Here is a 20,391-nt window from a genome sequence, read left to right as displayed (position 1 = left end):
GGCTTATCTTTTTAATGACGTTATTACTGCTGATGCCGGAGTTTTTCTTCCTTTCTGGTTTCTTGCTTCAGTCCACACTGTGATATTCACGCATCTCTTGAAATGCCTCACTTCTGTGAATAATCCTACATTTCCCCGGTACTTTGCAGGAAGCAAGGTGCCCTATTATATTCAAAATTCTGTGCCTGCCGAAGTGGATGAGAGTTTGACACTGACTCCTGCAGGATGTCTCAGAGGGTATGTATCACTATGTACAGACAAACCACAATTTAATTGGAAAAGATATATTTCATAGCTTAATTGTTAACTTTGCACCCTTTTTTCCAAAATACAAAATTTCATTGCACAGATAATTTGAGTACCTTTGTCACACTGAAGAGGGAAATAATTAAATTCCAGATTGCCAATCAAGTTAAGAACACAATATGGAAATCTCCATTAAACAGCAGGCAAGTAATGGTGCTCAAATTGTGACGGAGAGTAATGTATCTTGCAAATGAAAATGCCATCTCCAATCTGTAACATAATGATACACACAGATGTCTCCCTGCCCCCATCCCCACTCCGTTTGCTACAGTCTAAAGTGCACTCTGTAATGCATTATTAAGCTAAATTCTGACCCAGTTTCTTAATTATCTGTAAGCTACGGGGAACTTGTAGCAGAATATTAACTATGGCAAGAGATGTAAGACAGCAGGATCCACAATGGCATTAGGGAGAATCATTAGCATTTTGCTGAGAAAATCCTTCACCTTTGAATATTTAACCTAGCCTAACACATAGAGTTTATATTTTAAAGTGGTACAAAGTATATATGAACCAAGCCACCAAAACAACCCAGGCAAAAAATAAAACAGAAGTATTTGGGGAAGCATTCCTGGATTCACAAAATCAAAAGCCTGTAGCATACTGACACATTTCTGGGACAACAGGATTTTTTCCAACCGTTCTTTGTGGATACCATCGACACTTGTTACAATCTCATATAATGTTGTGTGCTGAAGTATTTATTTTAGATGAACTGTAGAATATAATCTGCTATGGGTTATATACAGGTACCAAAATTTGGGGGGTGCAATAGGGGTAAAAAACTGTCATACTAAATGACAGATTGAAAGAATCTTCCACAAGCTTTTGTGCCTGGTTAGTATCAAGTTAGTGGTTGCAGTTTTATACCTCCCTGCACTGCTGCATATTAGTGGAATGTAAGAGGTTTTCTTGGTGAAAAATCAACCATGGATACACTATAGCAGATGCAAAGAACACATTCACTTCTACCTACAAAGCTGCAGACATATATGATTTTGAAGACTTACTGTATGTCTGATGTAAAAGTGTAAGTGAAAAACATACTGCGAAAGCAATGTATTTATTGAGAACAATTTTTAATATAAAACATCTTTCAAAATTATTTGAGGAAAAAATACTTTCCCCACCCCATAACTGAAGGATTTCTGGTATGCTCATATAGAAAGTCAAGGTTTAATTGTAAAACTTAGACAGCAGAGAAAGTCTGCAATGTATATGTATAATTTGGTGGACAAGGACGTACATATTCAGTTCAAAGATAAAAGAAAACCCATGCATCCAATTACCATTGAGTTGAAGAGTCACCTAACTCAGCAGAATATGGAATTTGTATACACATTTTTAGAAAATATTTGTTTAATGAATTAATCAATGAAGAAATTCTACTGTTTGAAAAAGAGTGAGTCAGTTAAATACAGTGTTTTATTAGTAATAGTGTCAAATGCAACTCATGTGGCAAATCTGTAGTTTGCAAAACACCTGATGATTGGAAAGTGCTAACAAGCTTTATGTACATTCAAGTACATTGCTTCAATTTGAAGTGTACTCCCCCTACCAGAGCATCTCAATGTATCATTGCTTGTGCTAACACTGAATTTCCCACTTCAACCCACCATATATTCTTATTCTAGGAATAAAGCTGTCCGAAATTTCTCCAAAGTGACAACTGACAAGATTGAGACAACTTTCCTTTACAGAAAAGGGAAAGTAAATCAATGTTTTAAGCTTGAGCACCCAAACCACTGTGTAGGCATCTAAACAAATAGCCTGATTTTCAAAGGCCAGATTTTGCAAAAGCAACACACGCTTTTCCATTTGCATGGTCGTATCTTTTTCTTTCTAGAATAATCTGCGTGTTTGGTCAGACCCAAACATTCAAACCAGAGAATGAACAACTTTTTTTCATGCATTTGCAGTTCATTTGTGTTGGATTGCAGTCAAGCCAGCATGTAGTCAGCCGTCCCTCGGCCCAAGGAGAGAGCAACTCCAGCAGCACATGCTCCCAGGACAACGCTGGACATCAGGAGGACGTTTACCAACATAAATACGTCATGCAAACCACCTGTGACATCCTGACCTCACAGTCTTTGGTTCTTTCATCTCATGAAGAGCTTCGATCCAGTGGTGGACTGTGAGGAAATCTGCATGGCCTCTTAGGTAGGAAACCATTCCGACTGATGCAGACACAGCTGGACAGGCAACCTAAAGGCCTTAACTCACTCTCCATCAGGCAAATAAAAGTCCTTAGTGAAAATATGCTGGTATCTATTGATCTTAGCATAATCGCCAGTGCTACTATTGTCAAATGAAAGAGAGCCCCCCTCCTCCAAAAGCAAAATCATCTATTTAGTTAGACGCAGCAACACTTTTTCTCCTTGTATGATGCCACTCCATGGTCGTTGCTATTTCTGTTATGAAAGTGTCCGGTAAGAGGTTTTTTTTCTTCTCAGGACTCTATTTCTTCCATCACTTCCATCACAATCGTTCGAGGGCCCGTCAAGATGAGGCTGCTCACTGTCCTGTAATCCACATGGAGAACGTTGAGGCCATTGACAGATAGAACAAATTGGCAAACCTGAGAAGAATGGAGAGCAACAAAAGTTACGCGTTTGACTTTTTTTGTTATGGTTATTTACACAGACATACTCTCAACTCCTGGACATGCAAAACCTCCAGAACTCTTCATATCATCTCATTCAGCCCTCTTAAGAAAAACACATTTCTTAGAATTGATCTCTCAAGTAAATCTTCCATAAATTTTTTTGAAATACTGCTGCAACTTTCAAACCTGTGGAATTTTGAATTCTTACATAAATAATTCTTATTTACAACAATGATATTTTTCTTACAACAATGGTATTTTCTGATATCAATAGTGGTTTTCAAATAACATGGGACAAGAGAGCTCTGGCCATTGCAGAGTCTGTTATGCTTATTGTGTCTTAAACACTTTCATAGAAACCATTTTAGACAGATCTTGGTAGTCACAGTAAAAATATGCACGTTTCCAGGCTCAGGACAAGGGCTGGATGACAACTTCACTAGATTCAGTGCCAGAACCTCCACCAGTACAGCATGAACCCAAAGGATCCAAATTCTAGGAAATAAAATAATGGAAGTTGGAAGTCAGTACTAGGATGGATTAAGATGTCACTGCCACTTTCAGGAGATATTTCTACACAGATGTAGTTCTTTTTACTTTTTATGTGAACAGTTTTTTGTTTCCTTCAGCAAGTATGGCTATGCTAATATTTTGGTTTTTTAAACTCTTCAACTAACGTTGAAAGTCTTGTATCATCAGAGGCCATTTTCTGTCCAAAAAGTCTTGATAGAAACATTCTGATGAACTCCACTGTATATCTTCAAAGAGTTAATCAGAAAAAGCCACATCAACATTGTAAAAAACTGGCAAGGAAAAGAAAGATCGTGATACTGATTCCTCAAAAATGTTAAGCCTTCTCTGTATCTAACCAAAATGTTACAGTATTTAGTAAAAAGGCCAAAAATGTGTAGTGTCTAGATCTGTGTTTTTAATGATAAAAATGTGAAGCCCAAAGCAACAATAATATCATCTTGATGTTTCAATGCAAACAATACATTCACCAGAAGGTTATCTTACTCATAAGTGATCTTGAGTCTGCATGAAAGAAGCTACGAAGCAAGTATCACTAGAAATTTTCACACTTTATTTTATATTTTTACCTATTTAGGCAGAAACACAACAGAGAAATGTATGTAGGAGGGGTGGGAAGGAGCTCTGGTGTCTTCCCTTGTGAGCTCTACAACAGATTTCCTTGCAAGCCAACTCATTTTCCTTCTGTGCATCAGCCACCTTCCCTCTCAAGTGAAACGTGTGGTGAAAGTCAATTCCTATTTGTACAAAATGTACCATTTAAGGAAAATTATAGAGGAAACAAAGCCAATCCAAGAACGTAACATTTCATCAAGAACGCCACCGATAATTTCAATCTCTGCTCCAGGACGAGCAGTGGCAGCAGCAGCCCCTGAAGGGAGGGTAGAGCTCTCTGTTGCACCTTACCCTTCCAACTCAGAGCTCCTCTGCAGAGCTGAAGATCTTGGCATCAGCCTTACTGACAGCCTAAAAGATCATCGGCGTATGGCAGCGACACCACTTGGCCAACTTCCCTAGCAGTATGGATCTATCTTTCCTGTACATTCATGTGCTTTATTTTAGCTGCAAGTAGCTTTGGGAAAACAGTTCAGTTTTTGCACGTAGACAAAGCCTCCTGAATTTTAAGGATTTTGGTTAAAAAGGTAACCCATCATCCTCTGCAGCGTGCCTCGATTAGTATTTAAGAGGCATGTCTATTTAGTTTAAAATGCAGATTTTTGCAGTATCTATAGGTCTCTCAACTGCCAGTGGTATTTCCTAATGCTTTCTATGGCTTTCCAAGATTGTATAAAGTTTTACTGAATTATAGCTCTGGCTCCAGAAGAATACTTGGGTTGATTTAAAACAGACCCGCAGAAATAACATTGTCCCTTCTGGCTTAATGCAATTTTTGGAAGTTGAATGGCTGACATTTGTTTTACTGCTGCATATTCTCAGACTTCTCGAGTTACTGGAATCCCAATGCATGAGACCCATGTTTGGCCAGGGACAGGCATGCAAGCGTGTGATGGATAGATTTGCATGCTGGATCATGTCAGGGGCATTGAAGAGCCTCCAGGAAACATCCTTGGCAGAGGAACAGACTTTCCAGACAAACCAGCCACTTGTACCAGTGCTGCAACAGTGTAAATGTGGATGGTACAGGCACCGCAGTAGGGAACAGCAATCTGGATGCCAAAGAATGAATTTCTTACGCAAAAAAACAAGAGCCGACATGTCTGTGTTCTCAGTGTGTTTGTTTTAATGTACGCCCTTGGCGGTGATATTAATCAGCAATGCATACAGGCTGAGAACAGTCCTCTTCTTGCCATCCTTTGCACTGGGTCCAAATGGCTTATTAGTTTCACCATTTCCAGTGGGCAGGTTCAGATGCAAAAAGTCCACCCAAGCCAGAAATGTAGAGAGGAGGACAAGGCACAGAGAGAGTACGTCTGTCCTAAAATTGCGTGAAAAGACCCATGAGGAACAGGATTTGATAATAAAGAGCCAGTCACCCTGAGGACAGAAAGTTCTCTCCACAAGTGCCCCCAAGGGCTGAGTCTCTGCAACTTCCAGATTCGGCTCCCTCAGGGATAAAGAAATGTGGAGCCATTTGCTGCATCTTCCAGTCCTGAGGAGGGCAGAGGAGTTTGCACAGTCCTGAGTACTTTGGTATGCTGAGTGCCCTCGACTCGCTCAGTTTTCTTCTCCCCACCCAGGATTTCCATGCAGTGCTGCATCCAGCAAGGGGAAATGAAATGCAGCGCTGCTTCATGTATTTTGGCCACTGTCAATCCTGCCTCAAAAAATCCCACATTGTGCATTTCTCTCTTGGTGGAGTTACAAAACAAGCGAGAACAAGCAAGTACCCAAAACCAGCCCTGACTGAGTGTATCAACCCACATATTATTATCTTAGGAATTTTCTTAAGGAGACTGGTTTATAAAATCATGATGATTTAATGTTACATTTATAAAAACACATTTCAAAAAGCTGTAAGTGTTCAGCTCATAGCTACAGCTGTTAAGGGCTTTGTAACTATAAATATGTAAAATTTCTCTGTTGGTTTCCATGCATCAGTAACTATAATAGATAATAAACTAAAGTTAAAAGAGCCTCAAAGAGCCTTTTATTGCTCATTTCCTCATAGCTCTCCAAGGAGCCTGACAGGAGATAAGCATCCATTTTTATCCCTCAGACTTCAAGAAATGACAAAGCCCAGAATAAATTCCAGCCGTGTTGTTGGTCAGGATGTGGTGATCTAAAAACCACAGAAACAATAACAGTTAAATAAAGGAACACCGAAGTGAAAAGACTCCCTTAATTAAATTCAAATATTTGAACGTTACAGTAATATACATCTATTGTTAAGTATTTCAGTTTCCCACCCTGGCATACAGCAGCTCACAGAAGTAAGGACAGCAGAAAAGGCATCTCTGCCTTCCTGCAGGTTTTCACTGGCACGTACAGAAGGTTTAACCCAATCCAGGTGTTCCCAGGAAAAAGAAAACTTCAACTTTGGACTCGCATTTGAAGAGAAAGGACCTGGGAAAATATCGCTTAAAGCAAAGATTCGTCATGCCATTTATCATCAAACTGAAGATGGCGAGAAGAGGAATTATAATCAGTTACCATAACGTTTAATGGCCAAAATCAGGATTGTGCTGTACTTGGAGCTGTACAACCCTTCCTCCCCCTCACTAGTTATTGCTCTTCCCTCCACAGAGAGCTTTGGCTGCTGGCTCCACCTTGGTCTTGCCAAGCTGCCCTGGAGACGTCCATCCACACCCTCAGATTTTCCTGCCAGGAGAACTGCACTCCAGCCGAACCCAAGCCCCGCTGCCTTGCAGGTGCTGCCTGTGCCGGGGCTGGACCCTGAGCCAGCGCTGACCAGGAGCTGCGGGGAGGGCGAGGGCGGGATGCTCCTGAGGGATGTCAGGGACCGGGGCTGCAGGCATGGGCATGGAATTGCACAACTACCTTAAATTCAATAAAAACATAGAATAGCTTGAGTTGGAAGGGACCTTCCAAGGTCATCCAGTCCAACCCCCTGCAACGAGCAGGGACATCTTCACCCAGATCAGGTTGCTCAGAGCCCCGTCCAGCCTGGCCTTGAATGTCTCCAGGGATGGGGCATCTACCGCCTCTCTGGGCAACCTGGGCCAGGGTTTCACCACCCTCATTGTAAAAAATGTCTTCCTCAAGTCTGGCCTAAATCTCCCATCCTTTAGTTTAAAACTATTACTCCTTGTCCTATCATAACAGGCCCTGCTAAAAAGTCTGTCCCCATCTTTCTTACAGGCCCCTTTTCAGTACAGAAAGGCCACAATAAGGGCTCCCCAGAGCCTTCTCCAGGCTGAACAACCGCAACTCTCTCAGCCTGTCCTCCCAGCAGAGCTGTTCCAGCCCTCTGACCATTTCTGTGGCTCCTCTGGCCCCTCTCCAACAGGTCCATGTCTGTCCTGCGCTGAGGAACCAGAGCTGGACACAGGACTCCAGGTGGGGTCTCACCAGAGCGGAGCAGAGGGGCAGAATCACCTCCCTCCACCTGCCGACTCACAAAGTACCCTCCCCATTTCTGTCACTAATGCTTACTTAGCATTCTGCCTTAAGATGACCTTAATATTTATGAATACTACAGGAGTATTATTTGAGGATAGGCAGTTTGCCTAGAGCCTGCTGTTTGTGCTGTAGGCTTTGGTCACCTGTCCTTGTGGAGCCAGGCCTCGATTGTTGGACCTTTTTTCTATTTATTATATATATTTTTTAAATTCTTTAAAAATGCCCTTTCTTTTTCTAGGTACACCTTCTAGAAGATACTGTGAAAGATCATGAAGAGCTGGAAATTCCCACCACAGAATCCAATTTAAAATCATGATTGTGCAGTTGAGACAGTCATTTCAGACAGACATTTTATTTTACAGCTGCAGTTAGCTCAACTATTCATCACTGGTCATGAAGCAAGTAACTGCCACACTGAGTCCACAGATAATATATCTCATAACAGTAGGATATTTGATATAAATTTTTAGAAAAACTTGACAACATGGACACCCAGATCAGTGTCTGGAATCCAGTCTGGGTTTTTTACTAACTTTTCTTTATGAAAGAGAGTAGAAACACTATTACAAATAAGGATCTAATAGGCACCAAAGAAATCAATGGTACCAAATACAACATAGGTTCAAAATTCTTGAACACAAAGCTGCATTATGCATCATCACATTCAATATAGTAGCAAAAATGCTGTTTTTCAGCAGTACTGTTGCTTTACCCAATTATCTGGGTGGTGATAGGACCATCCAGGGTCTAAGACACAGGACACTTGAGCTTTCTTCTCCACCACCACCAAGGGCAACCAAACAGCAAGGTTTGCACGGGCTGTTTGGCACTGATAGCTGCTCTGGCATCAGGTGTGAACAGCATAAAGAGATGCTGAAAACATTGCCACCAATTCACGTCCATTGAAGTTGTGAATACTACTGTACGTGTGGCAAATACATGAACAAAAATCTTAGAAAAAACAGAGAGTGAAATCCAGCCCTGCAATAATCTTACACTCTGGAGCAACTGGGATTTCACCTCTGGACTCTGCGCAGATCTGAACCAGATTTCTAGCAGCTGGCAGCTCCAACCAGGGCCACATCCTGCTGCAAAGCAGATCCCTTTGAAACCAAGGCACGTCAAAAGTTATTAGCACATTGCACAGAAACTGGCAGTTGCTGGGAAAGCTGTGTGTGAATCAGGGCTGGCTCAGTCGTCCACCAAGAGACAGACTGGATTTAACTCTTTGTTCTGTTCATAATTTCTGTGCACAACAATTTACATATAGTTAACAGATAGTTTAGGACACACTCCCTTGACTATTTTTACTTCTTATAATCTGATGTGACACCAAAGTCACACAGATAATTTTTACTTTAAGACAAGCCATTTCCAAAATACACAGAAAAATACATTGGTTTCTTTTTGGTATTTTTTTTTTAAACCTTACGAGCATCAAATAGAAATGATGAATTCAGGCAAATGTAGGAGTAATTTTCAACCCTGGAAAGTTCTTCAGCAGTTTTCCTAAGCTAAAACAAAAGCTTCTAAGTATAACTTCTTTCAGAGCTCTCTAAAGAAAAGTATATATTGACAGTTTTACGGAATAAAATTGATGCCAGAATTGACAAGATAACTATTTCAAGCAGAAAAGAATATTGCAATGTTAGCGCTTTTGCTTTTCTTTTTGCTAATGAAAATTAAAATTAAATCCATTATAGAAACAGCCTGATTACATTTCTGTTCTAGAGGTACCCTCAATGATGATAAATAAATGCTTTTTTCATATCTGATCCTTCAGGGACAAGGATCAGCTGGCCAGTTTGAGTAGCATAAGCTTAAAATTGTTTCATTATGGTATTCTGAATCTCACTGTGATCTCCCAGAGGAAAGGTTCCTCATGAGTGGTTAGCAAACCCACTGATTTTCTACGTGTAACCTGCATGAGGGACCTGTGAGATCCTCTTTTCTATTAAATGTCGGGCCACGCTATCGGTAATAACCCTTCCCTACAGGCAACCATGCAAATCGGGGCTGAAGAGCTAACATTTTGCAATTGTCAGTGACCTGGAGATGTCTTAAGCAGCAAGAACTCAAGCTGTTCACTCTTTTTAAAACTCTGGGCCAGTTCTAAGATGGAAAACTTACTGGCTGATTCCTGGGCTATGGCCACAGCTCTCACCTGTGAAGGTTACTAAACTGCTGAAACTGAGAAGAAAAAACCAAAGCAACAATAGAAAATATATTCTTTACCATCACTTGTTTAAAAGGGTGACGTATCTGCTTTGGCTTTTCTTGTCTTGCTTGCAGATTTCACCAAAATTTGGAGAAGGTTTAGGTGCTACAGGAATATAACATCTGAAACTCAGCTTTCCAGCCTTCAGCAAGGGGGAAGGGGACATCCAAGCTTCCAGCATTTCAAAGGAGGAATTACGTTTCCAATGTGATTTCCCTCCCTTGCATTCCCCCTGTTCCTCTGGGGATGCTGGGAACCGCTGCTCCCACTGCTGCCTCCCCAGCACCGCTGCGCTCTCAAGCAAACAGATGGAAATCAAGGCATCATTTTAAAAATCTCATTTAAATATGAAATATGAAGGAGTTGAGAAATGAAAAATAAACACTCTCATTTAAGGCCATTATTTTGTCACAGAGGAACAAAAAACGGCAGTTTCTACTTTTTGCTGCAGTTATCATTTAAAACGCAGCTGTTTACAAGTGGGTAACGATGCAGGTTTGCCCTGTTGGTTGTTAGATCTCTTGAATAAATCTCTTGAGATAATTACGACATCATCGCCTTCTGCTTCACACACCACGCCATGGGTTTGTACACAAAACACATAGTGACAACACCAGGGAATGAGGTTTCCCTGTCCTTAGAGATTAAAGAACTAATCTTAATTTTAAAAGAAATGTACTAAAACAAAAAGAAAAACGAGGTTTGTTTATTAAAAGCAGGAGCAGTAAACTGATCCGGGACCCCAGAACTCTTTCTGCCGGCAGACAGGGACACCCTTGGTCTGAATTGCCACGGACTATGTGGCTCCAGGTATCAAACCTCTTCCAAGAGGAGGAGGGTTGGCAGCAGGACTTGGTGCCCGTGCTCCCCGGAGGTGCTGCCATCCCTGTGTGCTGTCCCCGGGGAGCAGCGCGCCCAAGCCAGGCACTGCTCCCTTTTAATCTTGTGCCAGCAAAAATAAATAAATGAAAGGCTTGACTCCAAGCTAAATAAGTTCCCTGATGTGCCTGACACGGTTGGAGGCAGGAGGCAATAGATACATATCTGGCTGGAGGCAAAAGGGAAAGAGGGAGCTGAAAAGGAGGTGAAGATAGGATCAGCCTTTCTGGCAGCAGCTTGCACTCAGATCAGCAAACTGCAGCTTAAGTTTTCAGATAACTTGAAGTCCCAGGGAAATCAATGGCAAGATGGATATTTGGGTAGAAGGAACAAGTGCAGAGAAATTTGAGGAGAGAGGGTGCAGGGCTGAACTTTTTTTTTTTCACACCCTTACACACACAACCTGCATTTATGCTGATACAGGGGTTCTTCTATTTTAATAGGTAACCCACAGCCATAAAGCAGAGGAATCCCCATGCTCAGCAAAGAGCCCAGGCCACAGAGATGCTGAACACGCTGCCCCAGAAGAGCCTGAAACGTAAGACTGACCTTCTAAATAAAAGCAAACACAGGCAGCACTGAAGTATTTGCTCCCACTCTGCTAAGCTTTACATTGTCACACTGGAATGAGGAAAAGAGATGAAAATCAGAGGTCCTAAAAGTTATGTTTCAGGTTAGGTTTTATTGTTTTGTTTTGGTTTTTTTTTTAAATCTTTTTTTAAATTTTTTTTTTTTAAGAATTAATACAATGTTGCTAGGATTAGTAAATCAAAGCTGGAACCTAACAACTCAAAACCTACTGCATGTCACCGGGAGGTCAAAAAATCATGCAATGTCGTCTTCTGCATAATTGAGGTTACTGGATGAAACACAATAAATTGCAGCTGTGTGTTGAGCTCTGTAAATATCTCTAGCAAATGTGTAATTGGCTGTAGAGTGGGTGGTGTGGGAGTAGGCAAGTATCCAGGTCTTGCATAAACACAGGATTTTCTCTCTAGAGGGACGCATTTCTCGTTCAGTGTTTACCCCAGTGCTAAGCTGGCTCACTGTCCCATCAGTGGGCTAGAAACTGGGAACCAGCAAAGCATGATACAACGCATAGCAGAGAAAAACCAGCACCATTTACAGAATTACAAATATAAGTGTGTAATGCTGGCTCTCCATCTTGGTCTGTGGCTGCAATCTGGTATAGATGGCTTGTCTGAGCAAGGCTTCATTACATACATTTATTCCTTACTTCTTTGATATTTTAAAAAGGAGCTGAATTTTTTACAGTATTCCAAATTCATAGGCCCCTAATTAAAAATCAAAACAAAAACCAAAACAGAAATTAAAAAACATAATATAAAAACTACATAATAGAAAAATAATAAATACATCTAATAAAATATCTTTTCTAATAGTATAATAATATAATAGTATAGTAGTAGTATAGTATAATAATAGTAATAGTAATTCACATAATATAAAATTAAGTCACGGATCCTCAATGGGCCTCATCATTGGTTCAGATAGTGTCTCCCTCCCCACTGATGGGAATCAATGGGAATTTAAGTCTTTTTTTTTTCACTGGGAATACAATGAAACCATTACTGTGCAAACTCCACAAACAGAGTGGACAAATTAGAGACGGAAAAGAGCTGACCTAACAGCCCATGAGAACAACTCTTGTTTTGGGGTGGGCAGCTTTCGATCTGCACACAAGTCTCGGCTCTGTGGCAACAAAGTCTCCTCAGTGGATTGACCGAGGGGTCAGACAAACTCCAACAGAGCAAATGGGAATTACTCATATAGGTAAATTGAAGCTACTTGTAGACACCTGGAGAGTAATAACATAAGGATGTAATTCCCTGAAATGCAAACCTTCCGTAAATGCAGAACAGGGAAATATAGGCCACTGCTTCTCATGGTCCTCATTGGGAATTGGTGTGTAAAATGACTGAGTCCCAGTAAGAAATGCCCACAGGTAAAGCTGAGCTGGGCTGGGCCATGTCAGGAAAGCAAACGAGTGACTGCATGCTTAACTTTATAAGCGTTTTTATTGTATATTGCAATTTGATACCCACCACAGAACAGCTCTGAAAATGTTAAATAACTTGAATGGCTAAAGGTGGCTCTGGGTGAAAGACTGTATCAGCAGCAGGAGAACAGGGAGTCTTAGCTTAGAAATAATGTCTTTTTACCTTTGGGTTGATCTTTTGGTATTGTTTTGTTTGGTTCTGTTTGGTTGGTTGGATTTTTTTTGCTTTTTCCTGGTATATCCATAACTAAGCTAGAGTTGCTGAAAGTAAAACATACATAATAAATAAAGAACCTAAAAGCCATACACCCGTTTACTTGCAAGGTCAAATATAATTAGGCTAAACTAACTAAATGTATTTCATTGAAAGCCCATATTAGCTAAAAACAATCCCTAAACCAGCCCAAACAAGGGCAGTTGGACCCATGCAGGGCACCCTCAGCACCCTCCGGTATCAAGACCGTAATGAGCAGGAACGGTCTGCGCCATTTGAGACAAACAGCTGCTCTCTGTTTGCACAGACAAAAGTGCAATTGTTTTTCCATGTGTTTGACTGGCTAAACAGAGCCTTGGCTTTAATGCAACATGTTTCCCGAATCATTCGCTTATATCATGAAGGGAAGCCAGTTTGTGTCTTGAGCAGCAACGAGAGAAGACAGGGATAAGCGTGGGGAAAGGTTTGCGAAGCAGCATCATCCCCCAAGCGCTGGGGGCAGAGACCTGCAGTAGCCACGATGCTGCAAACCCACCAGCATCTGAGGACGACCCCTTTGAGGCTTCAAGTGAAATGGATATTGCAACTAAACCTAATAATACAAAAGCTTTTAATCCTCAACTGAGTGCAAAAGCAGTTCAAAATGCCAGCATTTTGCCGTACTGGCCTCTAATTTTATGTCTTTTTGACAGACACTTAGGATACTCTTTTGAAGATCTCAGCCATTCTGCAGATAAGTTTTCCAGATGAGAGTCTTCTCTTTAGTAGAGCCTGGACTACCTAAGAGTGCCCTGCAATAGCCTAAGAAAGCTCGAGCAAGGGTAAGATCCCATCTGTTCTGGCAGGCAGCAGAACTTGCTGTTCAATAGGCTACAGACCACGCCGGAATTTGGAAGCTGTATCAAAACGCAAGCGCAGCCCTGTTTGACAGTGCAGCTGAAACTAAGACTGCTTTCTCTCTGTCTGAATGGCCACAGCTGTAAGACTTCAGAAATAATCAAGAAAGCACTTTCATAAATGCAGGGTGTTCAGATATCTGGCTTATCCTGCCATAAAACACCACTTACTCAAAACGCATTTTTAAACCTACTTCTTATTAAAATAATGTGACTAAACTCAAAAAATCCACTGACCTCCAATTATGAATCTGCAGACAATTTTTTTTTCTGAATTGTATTTGCTATTGATGAGAAGGAGCCAATGTACAGATACAAGTATCGTAGGTCACTTGTTGCCCAACAGCATTTTAGGTGACTTGGCTACAAACAGGTTCAATTCTAATGTCAACTACACTGCTGTGAGTGCAGAAAAAAAGAGCTCAGAGGTATTATGAAACTTTCTGGATTTGCATAAGGTTTCAGTTGTTGTAAAGAAAAAAGTAGTCATTTTATTGCCCAGTAAAACTCTCTCTCTCTGTTAAAAGAGTCTTTAGAAATAAGCACACAGAGTTACTGGAAATCTAATACTGTTCTGCAGGCCAAAATTCAGGTCCGGGATAAGCAAGTAAAACCTTGCTAAACCTGTGTCCTATAAGTTTAGGGAAAAAACGCACTGTTAAAGGTGAAATTCATACTCAAAAAGATAAATCCACTCCTTTTATATTCCACCTAGGAATTCTCACTGCCTTAATTCCTCTCTCTGTAGTGAATAACATGGGTCCTGTTATTCAAAAACAGGACTGAAAATCATAAATGGAATTTTTCTATTTTCTTTTGTGTGTGCAGGTTGCAGTTTACATCCTGCTGCAGTGATGTTTGAGCACTGCGCTACCTGTCTGCATGGGAGTGGATCTTTCCCCCTATATCTCAGGGAAGTGACTTTTCACATGCAGAATTTTGATTTATTTATCATGTAACAGTCCCTGATAGCCACAGCAAACACCTAGTCTATAATCCAGTGTAAAACTGGCTCGTTTTTTTCAGGTGATTTTATGTCCACTGACTCAGAAGAACAGAAGCCCATGGTCCATTGAAGTGAACGCAGTCCTGGTGGAGTTGATTCAAACACAAATTCCTCATCAGGAGGAGAAGGAGGATGGTTTAGCAAGAGGACAGTTGTACAAACTGAATTCTGAAACTCAGTGGAGCCTGTGCTGGTGTAACTTTGCTGCACGGCAGTCGATAGGTCCAGTCTGTAAATTTGGATCTGCATGTTGCTCTGAGACTGGGAAACCCAGACCTTATGCTGTGAAACACAGCCCTGGGAAACACAAGGAAAATTTAGCAAACCTGGAGTTCTATTCATTTGTGCTGGTACAAAAATGGATCTACTCATCAAACGTTTTGATTACACCAGATTTGTTGGCATTTTCCACCTGTCTAATCCCACAGTACTTTACAAGAATACCTATGTATTCTGGTAGGAAAACAGGGTAGTTGCACAGACAGTTTGCGACAGGGTAAAGAAAAGAATCCAAACCCCAACTGTGTTTTCCATGTGGCCACCACGAGGCAGGTTCCAGCAGCAGGCCAGTGGTACAGTGTCTCTAAGACACTCTCCTGCCACTCAGAGGGGTCCAACAGTGGCTGGGCTTCCACCACAGAAGAGGAATAAATCAGACTGAGTAGCTGGTACAGCAAAGGGGCAGAAGAGAGACTGACTGGCTGCACTGGGATTCCCAAGGACGAGGAGAAACGGGGACTGCTGTGAAAACATTTGATGATTTCAGTCAACCCAAAGACACTGTGCTAATGCAAAGGATGATCAAGGTCATAAGGACTCCGTTGTTGCACTTGTATTCTGTAATGAAAGCAAAGGAGAGATTTGCCAAACCTTGTCTCCTTTTGGCAACCAGACAAAAGTTCTGGCAGTACACACAATGCAGCTCCCAAAATCACGTTTTCCTTCAGTAAGAATCACAGAATCACAGAATGTTAGGGATTGGAAGGGACCTCGAAAGATCATCTAGTCCAATCCCCCTGCCAGAGCAGGAACACCCAGATGACGTTACACAGGAAGGTGTCCAGGTGGGTTTTGAATGTCTCCAGAGAAGGAGACTCCATAAACTCCCTGGGCAGCCTGTTCCAGTGTCTGTCACTCTCACTGAGAAGAAGTTTCTTCTTATATTTAAGTGGAACCTCCTGTGTTCCAGTTTGTACCCATTGTCCCTTGTCCCATCATTGGTTGTCACCGAGAAGAGCCTGGCTCCATCCTCCTGACACTCACCCTTTACATATTTATAAACAGTAAGGTCACCCCTCAGTCTCCTCTTCTCCAAGCTAAAGAGCCCCAGCTCCCTCAGCCTTTCCTCATAAGGGAGATGCTCCACTCCCTTCATCATCTTTGTGGCCCTGCGCTGGACTCTCTCCAGCAGTTCCCCGTCCTTCTGGAACTGAGGGGCCCAGAACTGGACACAATATTCCAGATGAGGTCTCACCAGGGCAGAGTAGAGGGGAAGGAGAACCTCTCTCGACCTACTAACCACCCCCCTTCTAATACACCCCAGGATGCCATTGGCCTTCTTGGCCACAAGGGCACAGTGCTGGCTCATGGTCATCCTGCTGTCCACCAGGACCCCCAGGTCCCTTTCCCCTACACTGCTCTCTAACAGGCCATTCCCCAGCTTATACTGGAACCTGGGGTTGTTCCTACCCAGACGCAAGACTCTACACTTGCCCTTGTTATATTTCATTACATTTTTCCCGCCCAACTCTCCAGCCTGTCCAGGTCTCTGGATGGCAGCACAGCCTTCTGGCGTGTCCGCCACTCCTCCCAGTTTGGTGTCATCAGCAAACTTGCTGACAGTGCAAGAGAAGTGACAGAGAAGCCCCTAGTTTGGTGAGAGGGCTGACTTCACAAAACTCTCAGACAAGATGAGATGGGTGCAATGCAGTTTGCTGCCCAGTATTCATACAACTATGTTATTATGAGAATTTTGATGGCAATAATCCCAGTATGGAGTAACAGGGTTTTAAGGTAAGTGCAACCTATTGAAAAGTGTTAACAGGACTCACTTTAAAAAAATTGGGAACTACTCATTGACGTTAATTAAACACTCCCACTGGAAATGGAAACTTTGGGACAGTTACAGAGGCATCACCCCATCTTACCAGCAAACTTCTTGAGCAAATGATGACCACAGACCAGAAGGAGAAGGCAGACGCAGAGTAGGAATACGCAGGCACAGAATCGATCGGCAAAGTGTGCTGACTGATACACCTGCTGCTAAACCATTTTTCATTTGAAGGCAGTTTAGTATTTTCACATTCACAAATATTTGATCTCTTCCAACTTCTGCTGAATTATCATACCACTAACACAGCTGCCTTACCATTTTTTTCTTTAGAGTCTTTTAGAAAGATTTATTCTAAAGATCAAATGAAAAAAAAAAAGCATCCAAACTGTTGACCATTATGTTCTTACTGCGCTCTTAATACGTCCTAATGTGACAACCACTCTTCTCGAGCATGACTTACAAGATGTTCAAGGCTAATGGCTACCCTACTCAGCTCAATCTCACCAATCTCCGTGATGGATAGCCACACATAAAATCTGGGGTTCTGGTTACAGCTGCATAAAGTGAAAGACAGAGCCAAAACTTATGAGAATTTTCTTCGGTTTTGCAAAACAAGAGCTGATTTTATGGTAAAATATCAAATCTGTTTTCTTAAAATTAGATTTCTCTAAAGACATAGGTGCTTGAATACATCTTCCACGTTCCTCTGGAGAAGAATGGACCTTTATGTTACAGTTTATAATTAAATACTATCAGAAAATGAGACACTCACTTATGGAGACATGTTTGAAACATACACATTTGTATTCAAGCCCTACAGTAGTGGCATTCATCGCATGCAGTGCTATGCACATTTAGCTCTGCTGCTTCTCTATTTATGACATGCTATGAAAGCAGTTTTTCAGCAACTTTTTTTGAGTGTTCACATTACCAAATGCATTCATTCTGAATTCACTCTAATGTAATTATCAAATTCAGCAGCAGGCTGATAACACAGCTAAAGGAAAACACCAACCTGCCCCAGTGTTTTCATGCTGTAATTGAAAACAGATGGCAACTCATGTAATTTATGCTTTTCTACAATCAGTAACATGTTGGTATAAGATAAGAATTCTGAGACTGAATTGCATCTGCTTCAACAACACCATATGCTAGTGCACAGTATAAATATTTATCCAAACCTATTTCTTCTCATTTAAAGCTCAGTCACATGAGATACTGAAAGTACCCTTTAGATACCTCCAATTAGCATCTCCCCAGTGCTTTAAAGGGTTAGAGCCCCAGCACCAAATACAGAGCTACCTTCCCTTTCCTGAGCTTTATGGAGAGGTTTAAATGGATGCATGTCCATCGTGCCTTATTTGTACAACATAAATCCCAGTCTTCCGGCTCCCAATAGGCTACCTTTAGGAGTTACAAAGAAGTTTCTCACTTATGATGTCCAAGCTTCTCTACTTTTCCCATTATCTTGTAAAATATTGGAGATTGGCCACAGCCATAAATGGGATACCTTTTCCAGGAGGAATAATTTTTTTTTTTTTTAGGATTTTGAGACTGGTTTATCTTGCTTGTTGAACAGTTAAGCAAGCATCAAGTGTGAGGTCAGATAGGCAAGGACCACGGAATGGGTTTTGCAGTTCTCTGCAGCATGGGATACGTTCAACCTCCCAAAAATCTCACAGTTCAAATTTCTTCCTATGGCAGGAATCTAAGACATTGGCAATTCCTCTGACATCACATGTTTTGGGGTTGGTTTTTCCCCCACTTGGCACATTATAATGCATAGCTTTTAGTTCTTTATGTTACAAGTCTGTAACATTTTGTGATTGTGGCAGTATTTGGACTTTTTGATTAATCAGATAGTACCTATGTTCTTTTGATTGCAGGGAGATTTGGCTTGATGACCTCGATGCACCTGACAGCAACCTGCTCCATGAGACAGCAGCTACTCAATTACACTTGAGATTTGGCTCTTATTCTGCTAGTGAAATCATTTGAGAACCCGGACCTGAAATAAGCATTTGTGAATGCAGAAGACGATGCCACAGGCAGAAAATTTATGAGGCTGACCTCCTCCCCGCGCCAGCTTTTAAAGATCAGGAGAGCAGAACCACGGTGAAATGGTCCTGTCTATATGCCATAATCCCCAAGCAGAGCTCAAAAGAGAAGGATTGCTACTAGTGACCATACGTGGTCTCCCAAACTCCCTGCTACTAACTGGAATGAAGAAGAACTAGAATAGGATAGAAAAGCTTGAGTGGCTGTTGGCAATTTATATGATACAAAGACCTTGGGTGCAACAGCTATAAATAACTAATTTGCTCAAAATCAGTTTAAGGAATCGGATATTCTTTAGCATTCCTCAAAGGTTAGAGCTGGGCACTGATTTCTCCAGCCTAAGGGAAGAACTGTTTATCAGTTAAATGAGTGATTAATTTGCCTCTTTCACAAGCCTCACACTAAGATAGGTCTGCCCATTTTGTCCACTGCTGCAGTGGTCTCACACTAAATAACAATGTATGATGTGTGATTTAAGTTACTAGTTGAAAGTCAAGTTGCGTAACTTTTCAAAGAATACTTCTACCTTAAAACCAGAAATTAACTTGCAGAATAAAACACTGAAAAAGGGGGGAAAAGAGTTTTCCTGACAACAACTGGCCATATTTAGCAGCGTCATCCGCAGAGACCTGAATTTTGCAGCCAGACAATACTGAATCTTAAAGCAACCTGGGCACTTCAAAACTGTGCTGTTCCTGTCTTCCACTGCTGACGACAGCAGACAGCAAAGCGGAGCTGCAAATAACTTAGAAGCACACATCGCAACACTGACTCCCTTCACAGCCCCGCGTTGCCTCCAGCTCCCGCTTCTTAACGCGCTTACAGCAACCACGCTCTTCACAACGCTGTCACAGGCAACTGCACTTCAACAAACCAGCTCTTAAAATACTCCAGTAAAGCTAATTGACAAGATATTTATTGAACTGTTTGCTCAGCTTCATACTTGAAACCTCAGACTGTAAACGGTAATCCTATTTACCAGCCCCAGAAGAGGTATCAAGACAGCCAAAAAGCAGACCATGCTGGTAAGGATTTTCTCAGAATTAAATTGTCTGAAAGTTCCCCCAGAAAAGGATGTCACGTCTAAGGAGAGGGCGAGAGCTGCCAGGCAGAGGTGCCCGCGTGTGGCGGGGACCCGTGCACCTCAGCCACCCAGCGCCGTGCCCAGCCCACAGCCTCTGCGTGTGGTCGGAGCTCCGTCCCATTGAGATTTCTACTCAAACACCCAATTCACAGCACTTTGGAGCAGGCCAGGAACCCAGCCAAGGTCAAACGGAAAGCAAGCAACCACAAAGCCCATCAGGTAGGTTGAGCCTGTAATGTTTACTGCTTTATATAATACACAGTAGAGTTTTAGTGCACAAACTGAGGTCCTACAATGAGATTGTAGGCAGCAGTCCTCTCTCAACAATTTGTCCAGTGTAACGCAAAGACGGGAATATAGCGCTCTCCAGGAGAGATATATGCAAAATCACAAGCTTTACAAATCAAAACACTTCCAAAAACGATTACAGTGGATACATCTCCTTAGGAGGAAAAACCCTGCTGCTACTGCCAAGAACTT

The 20,391-nt window shown here is 41.8% G+C and overlaps 1 protein-coding gene across 1 annotated transcript in view; it reads right to left on the bottom strand.

Moving 5' to 3' along the window:
• Positions 1–282: 282 nt before the first annotated feature.
• DEPTOR (DEP domain containing MTOR interacting protein) overlaps positions 283–20,391 on the bottom strand; it is a 78,390-nt gene continuing 58,281 nt past the window's right edge. Inside the window, exon 10 of the mRNA XM_065627260.1 lies at positions 283–2,884. Coding sequence (XP_065483332.1) covers positions 2,756–2,884 — 129 coding nt within the window. The 3' untranslated portion in view covers positions 283–2,755. The remainder of the gene's footprint in view (positions 2,885–20,391) is intronic.

Source organism: Caloenas nicobarica, chromosome 2, assembly GCF_036013445.1.
Source record: "Caloenas nicobarica isolate bCalNic1 chromosome 2, bCalNic1.hap1, whole genome shotgun sequence".
Lineage (NCBI taxonomy): Eukaryota > Metazoa > Chordata > Aves > Columbiformes > Columbidae > Caloenas > Caloenas nicobarica.
The sequence above is the reverse complement of the archived record's forward strand: the minus strand, read 5'-3'. Positions and strand labels throughout refer to the sequence as shown.